At 39.5% G+C, this 24,273-nt stretch overlaps 1 protein-coding gene across 2 annotated transcripts in view; it reads right to left on the minus strand.

Annotated features, from left to right (window-relative positions):
* pde4ba (phosphodiesterase 4B, cAMP-specific a) overlaps positions 1-24,273 on the minus strand; it is a 338,452-nt gene that overhangs the window by 221,310 nt on the left and 92,869 nt on the right. For both annotated transcript variants that reach the window (XM_029707945.1, XM_029707944.1), the window contains exon 3: positions 15,172-15,398. In XM_029707945.1, coding sequence (XP_029563805.1) covers positions 15,172-15,398 — 227 coding nt within the window. The remainder of the gene's footprint in view (positions 1-15,171; positions 15,399-24,273) is intronic.

Consider the following 24,273-nt stretch of genomic DNA (forward strand, 5'->3'; position numbering starts at 1 on the left):
GTAAAGATGCAAGATTGAATCCCTGAGCTGACAAGGTAAAAATCTGTCGTTCTGCCCCTGAACAAGGCAGTTAACCCACCGTTCCTAGGCCGTCATTGAAAATGAGAATGTGTTCTTAACTGACTTGCCTAGTTAAATAAAGGTCTTTAAAAAAGAAAAAGAAAAAAAATTGTCCAAATCGGCGTCCAAATATACCGATTTCCGATTGTTATGAAAACTTGAAATCGGCCCTAATTAATCAGCCATTCTGATTAATCGGTTGACCTCTAACACACACCCACTAGCACGCACACCCTGTAGCATGCACACCCTGTAGCACGCACACCCTGTAGCACGCACACCCTGTAGCACGCACACCCTGTAGCACGCACACCCTGTAGCACGCACACCCTGTAGCATGCACACCCTGTAGCACGCACACCCTGTAGCACGCACACCCTGTAGCACGCAAATCCTTTAACACGCACACCCTGTAGCACGCACACCCTGTAGCACGCACACCCTGTAACACGCACATCCTGTAACACGCACATCCTGTAACACACACACTAGACTACCAGTCTACCAGTCTAACAGTCCAAAAATCTATGCTTGATGGACCCTGTGCTCCGACACAATCGTGTCAGCAAGAAAAAATAATTGTTTCCCAAAATAACTGTCTCTCAGCTGCTCTCCCCCTGCCCCTCCCTCACAGCCTCTCCCGTCCCCTCCCAGCTTCTCTTCTCCCCTCCCCACACAGCCTCTCTCCTCCCCTCACAGCCTCTCTCCCTCCCCTCAAAGCCTCTCCTCCCCTCCCAGCCTCTCCTGTAAATACATTTTGAAAAAGTGTTGTAACAATACAATGAGAGGGTGGGAAGGGAAGGGGAAGAAAATTATGTAAAGAATGATGTCACACTACAACCCAACACCCCCATATTCACTCTCTCTCACACACACACACACACACACACACACACACACACACACACACACACACACACACACACACACACACAGCATCTCAGTACAGCAACACACAGACACATTAACACACACACGCACGCACGGACACACACAGGGTCTGTGGGTGGAGGCTAACAATGCATCTCTTAATTAAACCAGGTCAACAGAATCTAGGCCCAGTATGTGTTCAGAACATCAACATACTATAACATCCTTCAGCTAAGTACCAGTCCTACTTCACTCACAATATACCAGTCTACCAGACTACCAGTCTACCAGTCCTACTCCACTCAGAATATACCAGTCTACCAGACTACCAATCTACCAGTCCTAGTCCACTCACAATATACCAGTCTACCAGACTACCAGTCTACCAGTCCTACTCCACTCACAATATACCAGTCTACCAGACTACCAGTCTACCAGTCCTACTCCACTCACAATATACCAGTCTACCAATCTACCAGTCTAGCAGTCTACCAGTCCAACAATATAACTGTTTCACAGTCTACCAGTCTCACAGTGTAACAATATAACAGTCTACCAGTCTAACAATATAACAGTCTACCAGTCTAACAATATAACAGTCTAATAAGATACCAGTCTACCAGTCTAACAATATAACAGTCTACCAGTCTAACAATATAACAGTCTACCAGTCTAACAATATAACAGTCTAATAAGATACCAGTCTACCAGTCTAACAATATAACAGTCTACCAGTCTAACAACATAACAGTCTACCAGTCTAACAATATAACAGTCTACCAGTCTAACAATATAACAGTCTCAGAGTCTCACAGTCACAGTCTCACAGTCTACCAGTCTACCAATAAAACAGTCTAACAGTCTACCAGTCTAACAATATAACAGTCTACCAGTCTAACAATAAACAGTCTACCAGTCTAAAAATAAACAGTCTACCAGTCTAACAATAAACAGTCTACCAGTCTACCAGTCTAACAATGTAACAATATAACAGTCCACAGTTTAACAGTCTAACAGTCTACCAGTCCAAGAATATAACAGTCTCAGTCTACCAGTCTCACAGTCTACCAGTCTCACAGTCTAACAGTCTCACAGTCTATCAGTCTACTAGTCTACCAGTCTAACAGTCTACCAGTCAAACAATATAACAATATAACAATATAACAGTCTAACAATATAACAGTCTAACAATATAACAGTCTAACAATATAACAATATAACAGTCTAACAATATAACAGTCTAACAATATAACAATATAACAGTCTAACAATATAACAATATAACAGTCTAACAATATAACAATATAACAGTCTAACAATATAACAGTCTAACAATATAATAATATAACAATATAACAGTCTAACAATATAACAATATAACAGTCTAACAATATAACAATATAACAATATAACAATATAACAGTCTAACAATATAACAATATAACAGTCTAACAATATAACAATATAACAGTCTAACAATATAACAGTCTAACAATAAAACAATATAACAGTCTAACAATATAACAGTCTAACAATATAACAATATAACAGTCTAACGAAAATAACAGTCTAACAATATAACAGTCTAACAATATAACAGTCTAACAATATAACAATATAACAGTCTAACAATATAACAGTCTAACAATATAACAGTCTAACAATATAACAATATAACAGTCTAACAATATAACAGTCTAACAATATAACAGGCTAACAATATAACAATATAACAGTCTAACAATATAACAATATAACAGTCTAACAATATAACAGACTAACAATATAACAATATAACAGTCTAACAATATAACAGTCTAACAATATAACAATATAACAGTCTAACAATATAACAGTCTAACAATATAACAATATAACAGTCTAACAATATAACAGTCTAACAATATAACAATATAACAGTCTAACGATATAACAGTCTAACAATATAACAGTCTAACAATATAACAGTCCAACAATATAACAATATAACAGTCCAACAATATAACAGTCTAACAATATAACAATATAACAGTCTAACAATATAACAGTCTAACAATATAACAGTCTAACAATATAACAGTCTAACAATATAACAATATAACAGTCTAACAATATAACAATATAACAGTCTAACAATATAACAATATAACAGTCTAACAATATAACAATATAACAGTCTAACGAAATAACAGTAAACATAATCAACAATATACAGTCGAACAATATAACACATAACAACCAATATAACAGTCTAACAATATAACCAGTCCAACAATATAACATTAACAGTTAACAATAAACGTCTAACAATATAACAATATAACAGTCTAACAATATAACAGTCTAACAATATAACAGTCTAACAATATAACAGTCTAACAATATAACAATATAACAGTCTAACAATATAACAATATAACAGTCTAACAATATAACAGTCTAACAATATACAATATAACAGTCTAACAATATAACAATAAAACAATATAACAGTCTAACAATATAACAATATAACAGTCTAACAATATAACAATATAACAGTCTAACAATATAACAATATAACAGTCTAACGATATAACAGTCTAACAATATAACAGTCTAACAATATAACAGTCTAACAATATAACAGTATAAGAATATAACAGTCTAACAATATAACAATATAACAATATAACAATATAAAAGTCTAACAATATAACAGTCTAACAATATAACAGTCTAACAATATAACAATATAACAATATAACAATATAACAGTCTAACAATATAACAGTCTAACAATATAACAGTCTAACAATATAACAATATAACAGTCTAACAATATAACAATATAACAGTCCAACAATATAACAATAACAGTCTAACAATATAACAGTCTAACGATATAACAGTCTAACAATATAACATTATAACAATATAACAGTCTAACAATATAACAGTATAACAATATAACAGTCTAACAATATAACAATATAACAGTCTAACAATATAACAGTATAACAATATAACAGTATAACAATATAACAGTCTAACAATATAACAATATAACAATATAACAGTCTAACAATATAACAATATAACAGTCTAACAATATAACAGTCTAACAATATAACAATATAACAGTCTAACATATAACATTCTAACAATATAACAATATAACAGTCTAACATATAACAGTCTAACAATTAACAGTATAACATATAACATATAACAGGCTAACTATATAGCAGGCAACAAGATAACATATAACAGTCTAACAATATAACAATATAACAATATAACAGTCTAACAATATAACAGTCTAACAATATAACAATATAACAGTCTAACAATATAACAGTCTAACAATATAACAATATAACAATATAACAGTCTAACAATATAACAGTCTAACAATATAACAGTCTAACAATATAACAATATAACAGTCTAACAATATAAGAGTCTAACAATATAACAATATAACAGTCTAACAATATAACAATATAACAGTCTAACAATATAACAATATAAGTCTAACAATATAACAGTCTAACAATATAACAGTCTAACAATATAACAATATAACAGTCTAACAATATAAGAGTCTAACAATATAACAATATAACAGTCTAACAATATAACAATATAACAGTCTAACAATATAACAGTCTAACAATATAACAATATAACAGTCTAACAATATAAGAGTCTAACAATATAACAATATAACAGTCTAACAATATAACAGTCTAACAATATAACAGTCTAACAATATAACAGTCTAACAATATACCAGTCTAACAATATAACAATATAACAGTCTAACAATATAACAATATAACAGTCTAACAATATAACAGTCTAAAAATATAACAGTCTAACAATATAACAGTCTAACAATATAACAGTCTAACAATATAACAATATAACAGTCTAACAATATAACAGTCTAACAATATAACAATATAACAGTCTAACAATATAACAATAACAGTCTAACAATATAACAGTCTAACAATATAACAATATAACAGTCTAACAATATAACAGTCTAACAATATAACAGTCTAACAATATAACAATATAACAGTCTAACAATATAACAGTCTAACATATAACAATATAACAGTCTAACAATATAACAATATAACAGTCTAACAATATAACAATATAACAGTCTAACAATATACCAGTCTAACAATATAACAATATAACAGTCTAACAATATAACAGTCTAACAATATAACAATATAACAGTCTAACAATATAACAGTCTAACAATATAACAGTCTAACAATATAACAGTCTAACAATATAACAGTATAACAATATAACAGTCTAACAATATAACAGTCTAACAATATAACAATATAACAATATAACAGTCTTACAATATAAGTCTAACAATATAACAGTCTAACAATATAACAATATAACAGTCTAACAATATAACAGTCTAACAATATAACAATATAACAGTCTAACAATATAACAATATAACAGTCTAACAATATAACAATATAATAGTCTAACAATATAACAATATAACAGTCTAACAATATAACAGTCTAACAATATAACAGTCTAACAATATAACAATATAACAGTCTAACAATATAACAGTCTAACAATATAACAATATAACAGTCTAACAATATAACAGTCTGACAATATAACAATATAACAGTCTAACAATATAACAGTCTAACAATATAACAGTCTAACAATATAACAGTCTAACAATATAACAATATAACAGTCTAACAATATAACAATATAACAGTCTAAAAATATAACAGTCTAACAATATAACAATATAACAGTCTAACAATATAACAGTCTAACAATATAACAATATAACAGTCTAACAATATAACAGTCTAACAATATAACAATATAACAGTCTAACAATATAACAATATAACAGTCTAACGATATAACAGTCTAACAATATAACAGTCTAACAATATAACAGTCCAACAATATAACAATATAACAGTCTAACAATATAACAATATAACAGTCTAACAATATAACAATATAACAGTCCAACAATATAACAGTCTAACAATATAACAATATAACAGTCTAACAATATAACAATATAACAGTCCAACAATATAACAGTCTAACAATATAACAGTCTAACAATATAACAGTCTAACAATATAACAGTCCAACAATATAACAATATAACAGTCTAACAATATAACAGTCTAACAATATAACAATATAACAGTCTAACAATATAACAGTCTAACAATATAACAGTCTAACAATATAACAATATAACAGTCTAACAATATAACAATATAACAGTCTAACAATATAACAATATAACAGTCTAACAATATAACAGTCTAACAATATAACAATAGAACAGTCTAACAATATAACAGTCTAACAATATAACATTATAACAGTCTAACAATATAACAATATAACAATTTTACAGTCTAACAATATAAATATAACAGTCTAACAATATAACAATATAACAGTCTAACAATATAACAATATAACAGTCTAACGATATAACAGTCTAAAAATAACAGTCTAACAATATAACAGTCTAACAATATAACAGTATAATAATATAACAATATAACAGTCTAACAATATAACAGTCTAACAATATAACAATATAACAGTCTAACAATATAACAGTCTAACAATATAACAATATAACAGTCTAACAATATAACAGTCTAACAATATAACAGTCTAACAATATAACAATATAACAATATAACAGTCTAACAATATAACAGTCTAACAATATAACAGTCTAACAATATAACAATATAACAGTCTAACAATAACAGTCTAACAATATAACAGTCTAACAATATAACAGTATAACAATATAACAGTCTAACAATATAACAATATAACAGTCTAACAATATAACAATATAACAGTCTAACAATATAACAGTCTAACAATATAACAATATAACAGTCTAACAATATAACAATATAACAGTCTAACAATATAACAGTCTAACAATATAACAGTCTAACAATAACAATATAACAGTCTAACAATATAACAGTCTAACAATATATAACAATATAACAATAAGTCTAACAATATAAACAGTCTAACAATATAAACAATATAACAGTCTAACAATATAACAGTCTAACAATATAACAGTCTAACCAATATAACAATATAACAGTCTAACAATATAACAGTCTAACAATATAACAGTCTACAATATACAGGTAACAATATAACAGTCTCTAACAATATAACCGTTCTAACAATATAACAATATAACAGTCTAACAATATAACAGTCTAAAAATATAACAGTCTAACAATATAACAGTCTAACAATATAACAATATAACAGTCTAACAATATAACAGTCTAAAAATATAACAGTCTAACAATATAACAGTATAACAATATAACAGTCTAACAATATAACAATATAACAATATAACAATATAACAGTCTAACAATATAACAATATAACAGTCTAACAATATTACAGTCTAACAATATAACAGTCTAACAATATAACAATATAACAGTCTAACAATATAACAGTCTAACAATATAACAATATAACAGTCTAACAATATAACAATATAACAGTCTAACAATATAACAGTCAAACAATATAACAATATAACAGTCTAACAATATAAGAGTCTAACAATATAACAGTCTAACAATATAACAATATAACAGTCTAACAATATAACAATATGACAATATAACAGTGTAACAATATACCAGTCTAACAATATAACAATATGACAATATAACAGTCTACCAGTCTAACAATATAACAGTCTAACAATATAACAATATAACAGTCTACCAGTCTAACAATATAACAGTCTACCAGTCTAACAATATAACAGTCTAATAAGATACCAGTCTACCAGTCTAACAATATAACAGTCTAATAAGATACCAGTCTAACAGTCTAACAATATACCAGTCTACCAGTCTCAAAGTCGAACAATCTCGAAGTCTCACAATCTAACAATATACCAGTCTACCAGTCTAACAGTCTACCAGTCTAACAATCTCACAGTCTAGCAATATAATCACAGTACTCCATTTTGTTTGTTTTGTTTATCTGTCGGCCCCAGCCTCGAACTCAGGCGCTGTGTGTAGTTAACTGACCCTCTGCCCATTCATCGCCATCTTACCTGTTGTTGTTGTCTTAGCTGATTAGCTGTTGCTGTCTTACCTGTTGTCTTAGCTAGCTCTCCCAATCAACACCTGTGATTGCTTTATGCCTCGCTTTATTTCTGTCTCTAATTTCAATATGCCTTGTGTACTGTTTGGGGTAGTTATCATTGTTTTATTTTACTGCAGAGCCCCTAGCCCCACTCAACATGCCTCAGATACCTATTTTGCCCCACCTCCCACACACACGGTGACCTCACCTAGCATAACTAGTGCATCCAGAGATGCAACCTCTCTCATCATCCATCAATGCCTAGGTTTACCTCCACTGTACACGAACCCTACCATACCCCTGTCTGTACATTATGCCCTGAATTTATTCTACTACGCCCAGAAATCTGCTCCTTTTATTCTCTGTCCCCAACGCACTAGACGACCAGCTTTGATAGCCTTTAGCAGTACCCTCATCCTACTCCTCCTCCTCCGTTCCTCGGGAGATATAGAGGTTAACGCAGGCCCTGTGTGTCCCCAGGCACTCTCATTTGTTGACTTCTCTAACCGTAAAAGCCTTGGTTTCATGCATGTTTACATCAGAAGCCTCCTCTGTAGGTTTGTTTAACTCACTGCTTTAGCACACTCCGCCAACCCTGATGTCCTAGCCGTGTCTGAATCCTGGCTTAGGAAGGCCACCAAAAATGCTGATATTTCCATCCCCAACTACAACATTTTCCAACATGATATAACTGCCAAAGGGGGAGGAGTTGCAATCTACTGCAGAGATAGCCTGCAGAATTCTGTCATACTTTCCAGGTCTATACCCAAACAGTTCGAGCTTCTAATTTTAAAAATGAATCTCTCCAGAAATAAGTCTCTCACTGTTGCCGCCTGTTATAGATCCCGCTCAACTCCCAGCTGTGCCCTGGACACCATATGGGAATTGATTGCCCTTCATCTATCTTCAGAGTTCGTTCTGTTAGGTGACCTAAACTGGGATATGCTTAACACCCTGGCCGTCCTACAATCTAAACTAGATGCCCTCAATCTCACACAAATCATCAAGGAACCCACCAGGTACAACGCTAAATCCGTAAACATGGGCACCCTCATAGATATCATCCTGACCAACTTACCCTCCAAATACACCTCTGCTGTTTTCAACCAAGATCTCAGCGATCACTGCCTAATTGCCTGCGTCCGCTATGGGTCCGCAGTCAAACGACCACCCCTCATCACTGTCAAACGCTCCCTAAAACGCATTTTGCGAGAAGGCCTTTCTTATCAACCTGGCCCGGGTATCCTGAAAGGATATTGACCTCATCCCGTCAGTAGAGGATGCCTGGTCGTTCTTTAAAAGTAATTTCCTCACCATCTTAAATAAGCATGTCCCTTTTAAAAAATGTGGAACTAAGAACAGATATAGACCTTGGTTCACTCCAGACCTGACTGCCCTTGACCAGCACAAAAACATCCTGTGGTGGACTGCACTAGCATCAAATAGTCCCTGCGATATGCAACTTGTCAGGGAAGTCAGGAACCAATACACACAGTCAGTCAGGAAAGCAAAGGCTAGCTTTTTCAAACAGAAATTTGCATCCTGTAGCTCTAACTCCAAAACGTTCTGGGACACTGTAAAGTCCATGGAGAGTAAGAGCACCTCCTCCCAGCTGCCCACTGCACTGAGGCTAGGTAACACTGTCACCACCGATAAATCCACGATAATCGAGAATTTCAATAAGGAATTTCTCTATGGCTGGCCATGCTTTCCTCCTGGCTACCCCAACCCCGGCCAACAGCTCTGCACCCCCCACAGCAACTTTCCCAAGCCTCCCCAGCTTCTCCTTCACCCAAATCCAGATAGCAAATGTTCTGAAAGATCTGCAAAACCTGGACCCATACAAATCAACTGGGCTAGACAATCTGGACCCTCTCTTTCTAAAATTATCCGCCGCCATTGTTGCAACCCCTATTACTGGTCTGTTCAACCTCTCTTTCGTATCGTCCGAGGTTCCTTAAGCCTGGAAAGCTGCCGCGGTCATCCCCCTTTTCAAAGGGGGAGATACTCTAGACCCAAACTGTTACAGACCTATATCCATCCTGCCCTGCCTTTCTAAAGTCTTCGAAAGCCAAGTTAACAAACAGGTCACTGATCATTTCGAATCCCACCGTACCTTCTCCGCTGTGCAATCCGCTTTCTGAGCTGGTCACGGGTGCACCTCAGCCAGGCTCAAGGTACTAAACGATATCATAACCGCCATCAATAAAAGACAGTACTGTGCAGCCGTCTTCATCGACCTGGCCAAGGCTTTCAACTCTGTCAATCACCAAATTCTTATCAGCAGACTCAACAACCTTGGTTTCTCAAATGACTGCATTGCCTGGTTCACCAAGTACTTCTCAGATAGAGTTTAGTGTGTCAAATTGGAGGGCTTGTTGTCCGGACCTCTGGCAGTCTCTATGGGGGTACCACAGGGTTCAATTCTCAGGCCGACTCTTTGCTCTGTATGATGTTGCTCTTGTTGCTCTTGCTGCGGGTGATTCCTTGACCCACCTCTATGCAGACAACACCATTCTGTATACATCTGGCCCTTCTTTGGACACTGTGTTAACAAACGTCCAAATGAGCTTCATTGCAATACAACTCTCCTTCCGTGGCCCACAACTGCTCTTAAACGCTAGTAAACTAAATGCATGCTCTTCAACCGATCGCTGCCCACACCCGCCCGCCCGACTAGCATCACTACTCTGGACGGTCCTGACTTAGAATATGTGGACAACTACAAATACCTAGGTGTCTGGCTAGACTGTAAACTCTCCTTCCAGACTCATATTAAGCATCTCCAATACAAAATTAAATCTAGCATCGGCTTCCTATTTCGCAACAAAGCCTCCTTCACTTACGCTGCCAAACATACCCTCGTAAAACTGACTACCCTACCGATCCTCCACTTCGGCGATGTAATTTACAAAATGGCCTCCAACACTCTACTCAGCAAACTGGATGCAGTCTATCACAGTGCCATCCGTTTTGTCACCAAAGCCCCTTATACCACCCACCACTGCGACCTGTATGCTCTCGTTGGCTTGCCCTCGCTACATATTCGTCGCCAGACCCACTGGCTCCAGGTCATCTATAAGTCTTTGCTAGATAAAGCTCCGCCTTATCTCAGCTCACTGGTCACCATAACAACACCCACCCGTAGCACGCGCTCCAGCAGGTATATCTCATTGATCATCCCCAAAGCCAACACCCACTTTGGCCGCCTTTCCTTCCAGTTCTCTACTGCCAGTGACTGGAACGAATTGCAAAAATTGCTGAAGTTGGAGACTTATATCTCCCTCACTAACTTTAAGCATCAGCTATCTGAGCAGCTTACGGATCGCCGCAGCTGTACATAGCCCATCGGTAAATAGCCCACCCAAGTACCTACCTCATCCCCATATTGTTTTTTCATGTACTTTTTTGCTCTTTTGCACACCAGTATTTCACATCATCATCTGCACATCTATCACTCCAGTGTTAATTTGCTAAATTGTAATTACTTCGCTACTATGGCCTATTTATTGCCTTACCTCCTTACTCCATTTGCACACACTGTATATAGATTTTTATATTGTGTTATTGACTGTACTTTTGTTTATCCTATGTGTAACTCTGTTGTTTTTTTGTCACACTGCTTTGCTTTATCTTGGCCAGCTCGCAGTCGTAAATGAGAACTTGTTCTCAACTGGCCTACCTGGTTAAATAAAGGAGAGAATTGAAAACATTTTTTTATTATTTTAAATAACAGTCTGACAGTCTGACAGTCTAACACACCAGCTATACCGGCTGGTTAACTGGGTTAGGTTTGATCAAGATATGCAAATCAATATTGTTAGTAGCCCTCATATTAAAACTGTGTGTGTGTGTGTGTGTGTGTGTGTGTGTGTGTGTGTATGCATCTATGTATGCATAAGAAGGGATATTCCACAGAAAGATGCTTGCTAACTAGTATGACCTTGTTCAATAGAAAATAAGTCTGACATCACAATAAACAGTACAGATGTAATTCACATGAACACCGCCCTCTTCTGGTAGAATGTGGGAAAGCATGCTTCGTATCCCAATCACACATTCAATAATGTTTATTCCAAATGAAAATCCTCAAAGTTCATTCAAATGATCTGATTAAAGTACATTCAACACTAAATACCAGGTCATATATGCAACGACCTGGTAATTTTCCAGGCAACATGCCAAATCAGCTGACTTTCAGTGTCCTCTTGTCTGAGTGGATAGGACCACAACACCTTACTACAGGAGACAAGTTTACACAACAGCAAAGTACAGGAAACTCTAGCATACACTCTCTGGGTAGACTGGGCACCAAACTACTCTCTGGGTAGACTGGGCACCAAACTCCTCTCTGGGTAGACTGGGCACCAAACTACTCTCTGGGTAGACTGGGCACCAAACTGCTCTCTGGGTAGACTGGGCACTAAACTACTCTCATGGTAGACTGGGCACCAAACTACTCTCTGGGTAGACTGGGCACCAAACTCCTCTCTGGGTAGACTGGGCACTAAACTACTCTCTGGGTAGACTGGGCACCAAACTCCTCTCTGGGTAGACTGGGCACTAAACTACTCTCTGGGTAGACTGGGCACTAAACTACTCTCATGGTAGACTGGGCACCAAACTACTCTCATGGTAGACTGGGCACCAAACTCCTCTCTGGGTAGACTGGGCACTAAACTCCTCTCTGGGTAGACTGGGCACTAAACTACTCTCTGGGTAGACTGGGCACCAAACTCCTCTCTGGGTAGACTGGGCACTAAACTCCTCTCTGGGTAGACTGGGCACTAAACTACTCTCTGGGTAGACTGGGCACTAAACTACTCTCTGGGTAGACTGGGCACTAAACTACTCTCTGGGTAGACTGGGCACCAAACTCCTCTCTGGGTAGACTGGGCACTAAACTACTCTCATGGTAGACTGGGCACCAAACTACTCTCTGGGTAGACTGGGCGCTAAACTACTCTCTGGGTAGACTGGGTACTAAACTACTCTCTGGGTAGACTGGGTACTAAACTGTTCCTGAAATGTAGTGTGCTCTTTAGGAACCTCCTGTCTCAGTGTTCAAGCAGTAACCACTGTACCATGGAAACTTACCAAATAATACTGGGCAAACTGCTGTAGAGGAAGTTCAGTCTGACTCTGAGCTCATTGTTAGAGCTAGAAAACAGTAGACCCCACACCTGCTCCAGGGAAAGACTCAAGCATGGTGTGTCCACACACACCCTGCTTGCCTGCAAGGCTTGCAGGGGTGTGCACACACACACACACACACACGACACAGACCACACATCCACGCACACAGGGACACACACAATGAACCAGAGCCTGGAGTCCAGGAGTGTCAAATCCAGATACGAATTCAGTTAACGAGCTAATCAAAGCTAATTAAGTCAGCTGTGTGTGTGTGTGTACGTGTGTGTCCCTGTGATTGTGCTTGTGCATGTACACGTGTGTGTGCATCTCACTCTCAACTGCCAAGCACTCTCGCTAACCCTTCTCTTACCCTTTGTAAGGGTGGTCATTGAGGTCTCTCTCTCTCAGCATGTCTCTCTCTCCTGCTCTCTCTCCCTCTCTCTCTCAGCTTGTCTCTCTCTCCCTCTCAATCAGCCAGTCTCTCTCTCCTGCTCTCTCTCTCTCTCTCATTCTCTCTCTCCTGCTCTGTCTCATAATTACATTTCAATTAAATCAAATTCAAGAGGCTTTATTGGCATCGGAAACATATGTTTACATTGCCAAAGCAAGTGAAATAGATAATAAACAAAAGTTCAATAAACAATTAAAAACTAACCTTAAACATTACACTCACAAAAGTTTCAAAAGAATAAAGACATTTCAAATGTCATATTATGTCTATATACAGTGCTGTAACGATGTGCAAATAAAGTACAAAAAGGAAAATAGATAAACATAAATGGTGTTTGTTCTTCACTGGTTGCCCTTTTTTCGTGGCAACAGGTCACAAATCTTGCTGCTGTGATTGCACACTGATATTTCACCCAGTAGATATGGGAGTTTATCAAAATTGGATTTGTTTTCGAATTCTTTGTGGGTCTGTGTAATCTGAGGGAAATATGTGTCTTTTATATGGTCATACATTTGGCAGGAGGTTAGAAAGTACAGCTCAGTTTCCACCTCATTTTGTGGGCAGTGTGCACATATCCTGTCTTCTCTTGAGAGCCAGGTCTGCCTACGGCGGCCTTTCTCAATAGCAAGGCTATGATCACTGAGTCTGTACATAGTCAAAGCTTTCCTTAAGTTTGGGTCAGTCACAGTGGTCAGGTATTCTGCCACTGTGTACTCTTTGTTTAGGGCCAAATAGCATTCTAGTTTGCTCAGTTTTTTTGTTAATTCTTTCCAATGTGTCAAGTAATTATCTTTTTGTTTTCTCATGATTTGATTGTGTTGCTGTCCTGGGGCTCTCTCTCTCATTCTCTCTCTCTCTCTCCCTGCCTCTCTCTTTCTTTCTCTCTCCCTCTCTTTTTTCTCTCTGTCTCTCTCAGCCTCTCTCTCAGCAATGTTCCCTCTACAGATGATTCCTCAGATACTGAACCACCAGCTCCCACTGACTAATAATATAGTGTATAACCATCAACGTCAGGATATTCACTCCAATCAGGCCTTATTGGCGTTGATAGGGCTATGATACGACATGGTAAATGGGCCAGAGAACCAACTGTAGGTATGTGGGGTGGCAGGTAGCCTACTGGTTAGAGCGTTGGACTAGTAACCGAAAGGTTGCAAGATTGAATCCCCGAGTTGACAAGGTAAAAATCTGTTGTTCTGCCCCTGAACAAGGCAGTTCACCCACTGTTCCTAGGCTGTCACTGAAAATTAGAATTTGTTCTTAACTGACTTGCCTAGTTAAATAAAGGTGAAAAAAAATCAGTGGGTAAGAAATGGTGGCGATGGGAGTCATTGTATGAAATGGTACAGTTGGTCTCTCTGGGTTTTGAATGGATCTACATTATCACCATAGGAGTTTAGTTAGGAATATAATGGAAGAAAGTGGAGTGTGTGTGTGTGTGTGTGTGTGTGTGTGTGTGTGCTCACCACTCGGGGTCGACAGGTGTGATGTCGATACGGGGCGGGGCGCAGAAGGGGAGGAAGGTGGGTCGGACGACCCAGTCATCGTCAGGGGTCCGTGACCTCTCTGCCTGTCGCCACGACAACGGGGGCAGCTGCAGGTTGCCAGAGAACCGTCTGCGTCCCCGCCGTAGGTCGACACCAAGCGTACAGGAGTACTCACTAAGACCACAGTCTGGAGGCCCTTTACTGTCCTAGAGAGAGAGAAAAAGTACTTTTGATGAAGATGAGATTATATGTTGATTGATATGTCCAGCACACTTACATCTTTCAGATTGACTACTTTGGCCACTAAGGGGAACCAAAGTCCTTGTTTTCAACGGCAGCTGATTTCAGAAGATAGAACAGAGAGAAGCAGCCTGATGATGAAGAACATCACTCTCTTGTTTTTGAGTTGATGAGAGATCCAACCACAGAAGCAAGCACCCCCCTTTTCCTCACTTGACTTGCTCCAAAACAAGATGTTCTCCAACTGGCATGTACCACTGAGCATGTCTAAGAGGGGGTTTCCCCTGAGTCCCTCTTGTACCTCCCAGATGAATGGCCTTGCAGTTTTTCTCAATTGGTTTAGTACAAGGTAACATGGTCTCAATAGAATTAACACAACTGTCAAACTTTGATTTTGCAAGACTATTAGAATATTCAGATTTTGTCTCAAACAAACAAAACAAAACACATCCTTGCAAAAAATACTCGAAAACCTTCATAAAAGTTCAGTCCTTAGGTGAGTAATCCTGTAGGTCACATACAAACATCAAGTTCACTAAAAACTGCGAAGATGTATAGCTCAAGACAGTCATTTGGTATTATACAAATGAAAGGATCGATGACAATGTCACTGGTCACTAAAAGTTTGTCAGGCATTGGTTTTTCTAGGTCTTCTTCGGTGATATACAGTACCAGTCAAAAGTGTGGACACATCTACTCATTCAAGGGTTTTTCTTTATTTTTTACTATTTTCTACATTGTAGAATAATAGTGAAGACATCAAAACTATGAAATAACACATGAAATCATGTAGTAACTAAAAAAGTGTTAAACAAATCAAAATATATTTTATACTTGAGATTTTTCAAAGTAGCCACAATTTCATGACAGCTATGCAAACCTTTGGCATTCTCTCAACCAGCTTCATGAGGTAGTCACCTGGAATGAATTTCAATTAACAGGTGTGCCTTGTTTAAAGTTAATTTATGGAATTTCTTTCCTTAATGCGTTTGAGACAATCAGTTGTGACAAGGTAGAGGTGGTATACAGAAGATAGCCCTATTTGGTAAAAGACCAAGTCCATATTATGGCAAGAACACCTCAAATAAGCAAAGAGAAACGACAGTCCATTGTTACTTTAAGACATGAAGATCAGTCAATCCGGAACATTTCAAGAACTTTTAACGTTTCTTCAAGTGCAGTCGCAAAAACCATCAAGCACAATGATGAAACTGGCTCTCATGAGGCCCGTCACAGGAATGGAAGACCCAGAGTTACCTCTGTTGCAGAGGATAAGTTCATTAGCGTTACCAGCCTCAGAAATTGCAGCCCAAATAAATGCTTCACAGAATTCAAGTAAAAGACACATCTCAACATCAACCTCTCCCATCTCCTCATTGGTTTATAGAAGTAGGTACCCACGTGCCATCTCCTCATTGGTTATACCCACGTGGGTGACTGAAAGACGAACGAGGTCGGTGGCGGTAATGCACCTAATTTATGAAAGTTGCCAATCGCAATGTAAAGTCAAGAGAAGAAAAAGCCTGAGAGATAACCAGAAAAGATTCGGTTGACCGTTTTATGTGAGGATTAGAGGACCGTGTGCATTTCAGGTAAAATAACAACTCAATGTTTATATCCCAGGCAAATTAGCTAGCAACAGCAAGCTAGTTAAATAGGACAAATTAGCTAGCAAGTGCAAGCTAGCAACCTAAATTGGAATAAATGGCAAATGCTTTCCGACCTGTCCCCAAATTAATATAATTGGGTTGGAAACTTCAAGACTGTTGGACAAGCATTCCTCATGAAGGTGGTTGAGAGAAGAATTTGAAGAATCTCAAATATAAAATATATTTAGATTTGTTTAACACTTTTTTTATTACTTCATGATACCATATGTGTTTTTTCATAGTTTTGATGTCTTCACTATTATTCTTCAATGTAGAAAATAGTAAAAATAAAGAAAAACCCTTGAATGAGTAGCTGTGTCCAAACTTTTGACTGGTACTGTATGTAAATCAACAAAAACATTCTCTATGAGAATTTCTCAGACAGTTGGAAACGCAGTGGCTGCTTTCTGAGCTATTTCCTTTGGTTTTCATCGCTGATCACTGATTAGCTGTGAGAGCTGTGAGTGAGAAAATGTTGATGGTTATTAGTATGAGAAAATGAGAATGTAACAAGATATAAGAGGTGATATGAAATCAACTCCACTACAGTCAATGTAAGAAGATATAAGAGGTGATATGAAATCAACTCCACTCTACTACAGTCAATGTAAGAAGATATAAGAGGTGATATGAAATCAACTCCACTCTACTACAGTCAATGTAAGAAGATAAGAGGTTTATACGCTGCACTCTTCAGTTAACTCTTCAGTCAGCAAGCTAACACAGCTTGTGCCCCAATTAAAGACAGATACCTGCATTTATATTGTGTGGCAGATGAATCAGAATTAGTTGGGTAACATAGATAATTAAGATGTTTTATTTGCATAATATGCTTATGTGAGATACTTGTCATATGTGAATGTCTCTGTTAAACCATGTGAAGGGATGGCGTGATTAATGGGGAACCAATTACTTGTCTCCACAATGTCTGTGCGCAAGTCACTCCCTCCTTTGGCATTGGGGGAAGGTGTATGGCAGTGTTTGGACCATTGTATGTCATCTCTGATGTTGCACTTATCTTGGGATAGTGTATGACCTAGAGGCTCACTCCCCTCAGTGAGCTTGACCAGGAGTGGAGTCAAGAGGGGGTTTACTTGAGATGGGAGTATCTAGAGTTGTCAATTGATTTATGCCATTGGATGAGATGGTGTTTCTGTTCTACACCATACCAGGGAGAGACGGTTCCAGTTTGGAGTAGGAGGACCAGACACTGGTCTATACAATGAAAACTGTTGACACAGCAGTTGCTGTCTGCTATGTTTTATTGATACCTATCATACAAAACTTAACCTTGTGACCCATTCTATGTATCTGTGGTTCGTCATGTACGTTGAGAGGGGTGTATCTTGGCTATAAAAGATCTTTGTACTTTTGTGTTGTCACTTTTCAATGGTTCATTAGAGATAGCGCATCATTGAAAGTCAAAGTGCTTTTGCCAAAGCTCTTAATTATTAAAGATGGAGTTAAGTACAACTCTGACTGGTGTGTGAAGTTTGTAACTCTCCTCATTTGGTAATGGAGAAATTAGCCACCACAATTGATAATCCCGTCTTGGAATGCAGGTATGATGCTGTTTCACTGATATACCTGATATACCTGTGTTATTCTGATATGCAGTGCATTCGGAAAGTATTCAGACCCCTTGACTTTTTTCACATTTTACAGCCTTATTCTAAAAGGTGCAAACCTATTTAAAATAAAAAACAGAAATACCTTATTTACAATGTGAAAGAAAGATTATAGCACATTTTCCAAATGAAAAAAATATGTATTGATTGCGCATGTCTTCACACCCCAGAGTTAATACTTGATGGAAGCACCTTTGGCAGCCATTACAGCTGTAAATCATTTTTATACAATTCTACTCTTACAGTGCATTCCATTCGGAAAGGATTCAGACCCCTTGACTTGTTCTGAATTTTGTTACAGCCCTATTCTAAAATGGATTAAATTGCTTTTTTCTCTCATCAATCTACACACAATACCCCATAATGACAAAGAAAAAACACGTCATTATTACATTTACATAAGTATTCAGACCCTTTACTCAGTACTTTGTTGAAGCACCTTTGGCAGCGAATACTGCCTTGACTCTTCTTGGGAATGACACTACAAGCTTGGCACTTTCTCCCATTCTTCTCTGCAGATCCTCTCAAGCTTTGTCAGGTTGGATGGGGAGTGTCGATGGACAGCTATTTTCAGGTCTTTCCAGAGAAGTTTGATCAGGTTCAAGTTCGGGCTCTGGCTGGGCCACTCAAGGGCATTCAGAGACCTGTCCCGAAGCCACTCCTGCATTGTCTTGGCTGTGTGCTTAGGGTAGTTGTCCTGTTGGAAGGTGAACCTTCGCCCCAGTCTGTGGTCCTGAAAGCTCTGGAGCAGGTTTTCATCAAGGATCTCGCTTTACTTTGCTCCATTCATCTTTCCCTTGATCCTGACAAGTCTCCCTGTCCCTGCCGCTGAAAAACATCCCCATAGCATGATGCTGCCACCATCATGCTTCACCGTAGGGATGGTTTTGGCCAGGTGATGAGACGTGCCTGATTTCCTCCAGACGTGACGCTTGGCATTCAGGCCAAAGAGTTCAATTTGGTTTCACCAGATCAGATAATCTTGTTTCTCATGGTCAGAGTCCTTTCGTTGCCTTTTGGCAAACTGCAAGCGGGCTGTCATGTGCCTTTTACTGAGAAGTGGCTTCCGTCTGGCCACTGTACCATAAAGACCTGATTGGTGGAGTGCTGCAGAAATGGTTCTCCTTCTGGAAGGTTCTCCCATCTCCACAGGGGAACTCTAGAGCTCTGTCAGAGTGACCATCGGGTTCTTGGTCACCTCCCTGACCAAGGCCCTTCTCCCCCGATTGCTCAGTTTGGCCGGGTGACAAGCTCTAGGAAGAGTCCAAACTTCCTCCATTTAAGAATGATGGAGGCCACTGTGTTCTTGGGGACCTTCAATGCTGCAGAAATGTTATGGTACCCTTCCCCAGATATGTACCTCGACACAATCCTGTCTCAGAGCTCTACGGACAATTTCTTCGACCTCATGGCTTGGTTTTTGCTCTGACATGCAATGTCAACTGTGGGTCCTTATATAGACAGGTGTGCCTTTCCAAATCATGTCCAATCAATTAAAATTACCACAGGTGTACTCCAATGAAGTTGTAGAAACATCTCAAGGATGATCAAAGATCAACAGGATGCACCTGAGCTGCATTTCGAGTAGCAAATGGTCTGAATACTTATGTAAATCAAAGAAGGTATTTTTCATTTTTAATACACTTGCAAAAATTTCTAAAAACCTGATTCACTTCGTCATTATGGGGTATTGTGTGTAGATTGATAAAAAATCAAATAAAAATTAGAATAAGGTTGTAACGTAACAAAATGTGGAAAAAGTGAAAGGGTCTGAATACTTTCCGAATGCACTGTAAATGTAAGGGATAAACACTGACGATTTGTACGTTATCTGAAAATAATGGACGACTTAGTACTGCCCGAGTTTCTTAGTTCCAGATAATGTACAGAGTGGAGGCATTTATCCCACTTAAACCACAGTTGCCAAAGAAAAGAAGCAAACATTTACAGGTAAAAAGGATGTTTTTACATTGAGATTTTAATTTTGATAAGTAAATTCATACTATTTTATACTTCCACTAAACCTGGTTGATTCTCGCAATGTCTTGTCTTGCAAATTCACCAAGTAGCCCAAAGTTTGCTGTTCTGAGGGCAAAAGGGGGTACAACTCAGTGTTATACTGATATATACCTGTGCGAGTGCATCTAGGGCTGTGTTATACTGATATATACCTGTGCTAGTGCATCTAGGGCTGTGTTATACTGATATATACCTGTGCTAGTGCATCTAGGGCTGTGTTATACTGATATATACCTGTGCTAGTGCATCTAGGGCTGTGTTATACTGATATATACCTGTGCTAGGTATAACCATGGACTGCGAGGACAATTGGGACAAATCCAGCTGCATGAAGCCCCAGTTCCCCTGGAGGTTTCCCCCGTGTGGCGACGGAAGATGCATCCCCCTCACCTGGAAGTGTGATGGAGACGCTGACTGTGAGGACATGTCTGATGAGGCCAACACCTGGAAGTGTGATGGAGACGCTGACTGTGAGGACAGGTCTGACGAGGCCAACACCTGGAAGTGTGATGCAGACGCTGACTGTGAGGACAGGTCTGATGAGGCCAACACCTGGAAATGTGATGGAGACGCTGACTGTGAGGACAGGTCTGACGAGGCCAACACCTGGAAGTGTGATGGAGACGCTGACTGTGAGGACATGTCTGACGAGGCCAACACCTGGAAGTGTGATGCAGACGCTGACTGTGAGGACAGGTCTGACGAGGCCAACACCTGGAAGTGTGATGCAGACGCTGACTGTGAGGACAGGTCTGACGAGGCCAACACCTGGAAGTGTGATGGAGACGCTGACTGTGAGGACAGGTCTGACGAGGCCAACACCTGGAAGTGTGATGCAGACGCTGACTGTGAGGACAGGTCTGACGAGGCCAACACCTGGAAGTGTGATGGAGACGCTGACTGTGAGGACAGGTCTGACGAGGCCAACACCTGGAAGTGTGATGGAGACGCTGACTGTGAGGACAGGTCTGATGAGGCCAACACCTGGAAGTGTGATGGAGACGCTGACTGTGAGGACAGGTCTGATGAGGCCAACACCTGGAAGTGTGATGGAGACGCTGACTGTGAGGACAGGTCTGATGAGGCCAACACCTGGAAGTGTGATGTCAATGTAAGGAGTGCGCTGAGTGTCAGGAAGCAAGTTCAGGGAGTGACTGTCTTAATAAATAAAAGAAACAATGAACACGTAACACAAACAACGCATCAACATGAAAACAGAGTCAATAACACCTGAGGAATGAACCAAGGGGAGGGACAGATATAGGGAAGATAATCAAGGAGGTGATGGAGTCCAGGTGAGTGTCATGAGGCGCAGGTGCGCGAGGCGATTGTGACAGGTGTGTGGGATAATCAGCAGCCTGATGACCTAGAGGCCGGAGAGGGAGTATACGTGATAGTTAATGCATGTGTGCTGTGTTATACACATAAGCAATCATGCCCAAGAAATGTGAAATATGTATACTGTATAGCGAGGCATACTGTTTGAATTCTTCTGTTCCCCTGTAATCAGGGATTGAGACCTGGGTGTTTGTTTCTCCTCAGATACACCAGCCAGCACAGTCAGACTTGTGAATGGGACCAGCTCCTGCTCTGGAATAGTGGAGGAGAATGAGCGGCAGTATTTACATTTACATTTAAGTCATTTAGCAGACGCTCTTATCCAGAGCGACTTACAAATCGGTGCATTCACCTTATGATATCCAGTGGAACAACCACTTTACAATAGTGCATCAATATCTTTTAAGGGGGGGGGGTTAGAAGGATTTCTTTATCCTATCCTAGGTATTCCTTAAAGAGGTGGGGTTTCAGGTGTCTCCGGAAGGTGGTGATTGACTCCGCTGTCCTGGCGTCGTGAGGGAGCTTGTTCCACCATTGGGGTGCCAGAGCAGCGAACAGTTTTGACTGGGCTGAGCGGGAACTGTGTTTCCTCAGAGGTAGGGAGGCGAGCAGGCCAGAGGTGGATGAACGCAGTGCCCTTGTTTGGGTGTAGGGCCTGATCAGAGCCTGAAGGTACGGAGGTGCCGTTCCCCTCACAGCTCCGTAGGCAAGCACCATGGTCTTGTAGCGGATGCGAGCTTCAACTGGAAGCCAGTGGAGAGAGCGGAGGAGCGGGATGACGTGAGAGAACTTGGGAAGGTTGAACACCAGACGGGCTGCGGCGTTCTGGATGAGTTGTAGGGGTTTAATGGCACAGGCAGGGAGCCCCGCCAACAGCGAGTTGCAGTAATCCAGATGGGAGATGACAAGTCATGGCTGGGGCTGGGGCATGAAAGATGCAAAGATGTTGTGTAGAGAGCTGGGCCGTGGGAATGCTGTAGATACACGTTACAATTTTCCATTTGGAGAGAGATGCAAGGAAAAGGGGTTTATTTGTAACGTTAAGCAGTTTAGTTGTTCAGACATTGAGTCTACTCTCGAGGAGTGTCGAGTCAGCTCTGCCGAGTTTGGTTCTTTTGGTTACAATACCATTGACATTGTGGTCTGTTCAGACTCCTTGAGGCTCGTGGATGGAGCTGGTCTTTGCTCTGGGAGACTGGAGGTGAAATCCAATCAGTGCTGGCCCTCAGTGTGTAAAGTTGACTTTGACTGGCAGGATGCAGAGGTAGTCTGTCGGGAGCTTGGCTGTGGGGCTCCTGCAGCGCTACAGCGGGGGCTCTATGGAGAAGGTGAGGTTCCAACCTGGGCTAAAGAGTTCCAATGTAAAGGCAATGAGTCCCTTCTCCTGCACTGTAACACTTCAGCCAGAGAAGAGCAGACCTGCCTCCCTGGTAACGCTGTTGGACTGAACTGCTCAGAGCCTGATGATCTGAGGCTGGTGGGAGGAGGCAGTCACTGTGTAGGTAGACTGGAAGAGTACAAAATAGGAGAGTGGGAAAATTTGAGACATTTGGTTATCCATGAAGGAAGCAGCTGTAGTATGTTCACAGCTAGGGTGTGGCTCCGCTTTTTCAATTGTAAATTAGCCTGAAGATACATCTGATTTAAAGATGGCTGTAAACCCAGTTACCTACGTTGGCTCAGAGTCTGCACTCAGGGAGTGTGTTACATGGTCTTTGGTTGCAATATATACAGCATATCTCCTGCTCCAGCTTAATATCTCTCTCAATGTCTCAATGGGAGGGGTCTCCAGGTGACACCAGGGGCCAGATGTGTTCAGGGGTCACAGCTTCCCCATCACCTGCTCCACTCAGCCACAGTACCCAGGAGGACTCATTCCTCCTCTCGTTCACTGTCTCCAACAGAACCCAGACCAAGTCAGCTGTCAATCACTCTGTTGTCTTCCTCTTCTCCGCTGCAGATGACTCAGAGTCCCACCAAGGGAACTACAGCTGTGTTAATGCGATTTATGTTTTCTCTCATAACTTCTCCACTGAGAGCTCCTCGGAGAGCTGTCACAGGTAACTGAGAACCAACCAGGCTTTTAACTTTGACAGACTTTGAGAAATATTCCACAGAGGAATCTGATGATAATCAATCCCCTTAGCAAATGTTTTTCTGTTCCAGCCTCTCCTCTGACAGCCTTCATCATCAGACACGTCTTAGTG

This window comes from Salmo trutta, chromosome 22, assembly GCF_901001165.1.
Source record: "Salmo trutta chromosome 22, fSalTru1.1, whole genome shotgun sequence".
In the NCBI taxonomy this organism is placed as follows: Eukaryota; Metazoa; Chordata; class Actinopteri; order Salmoniformes; family Salmonidae; genus Salmo; species Salmo trutta.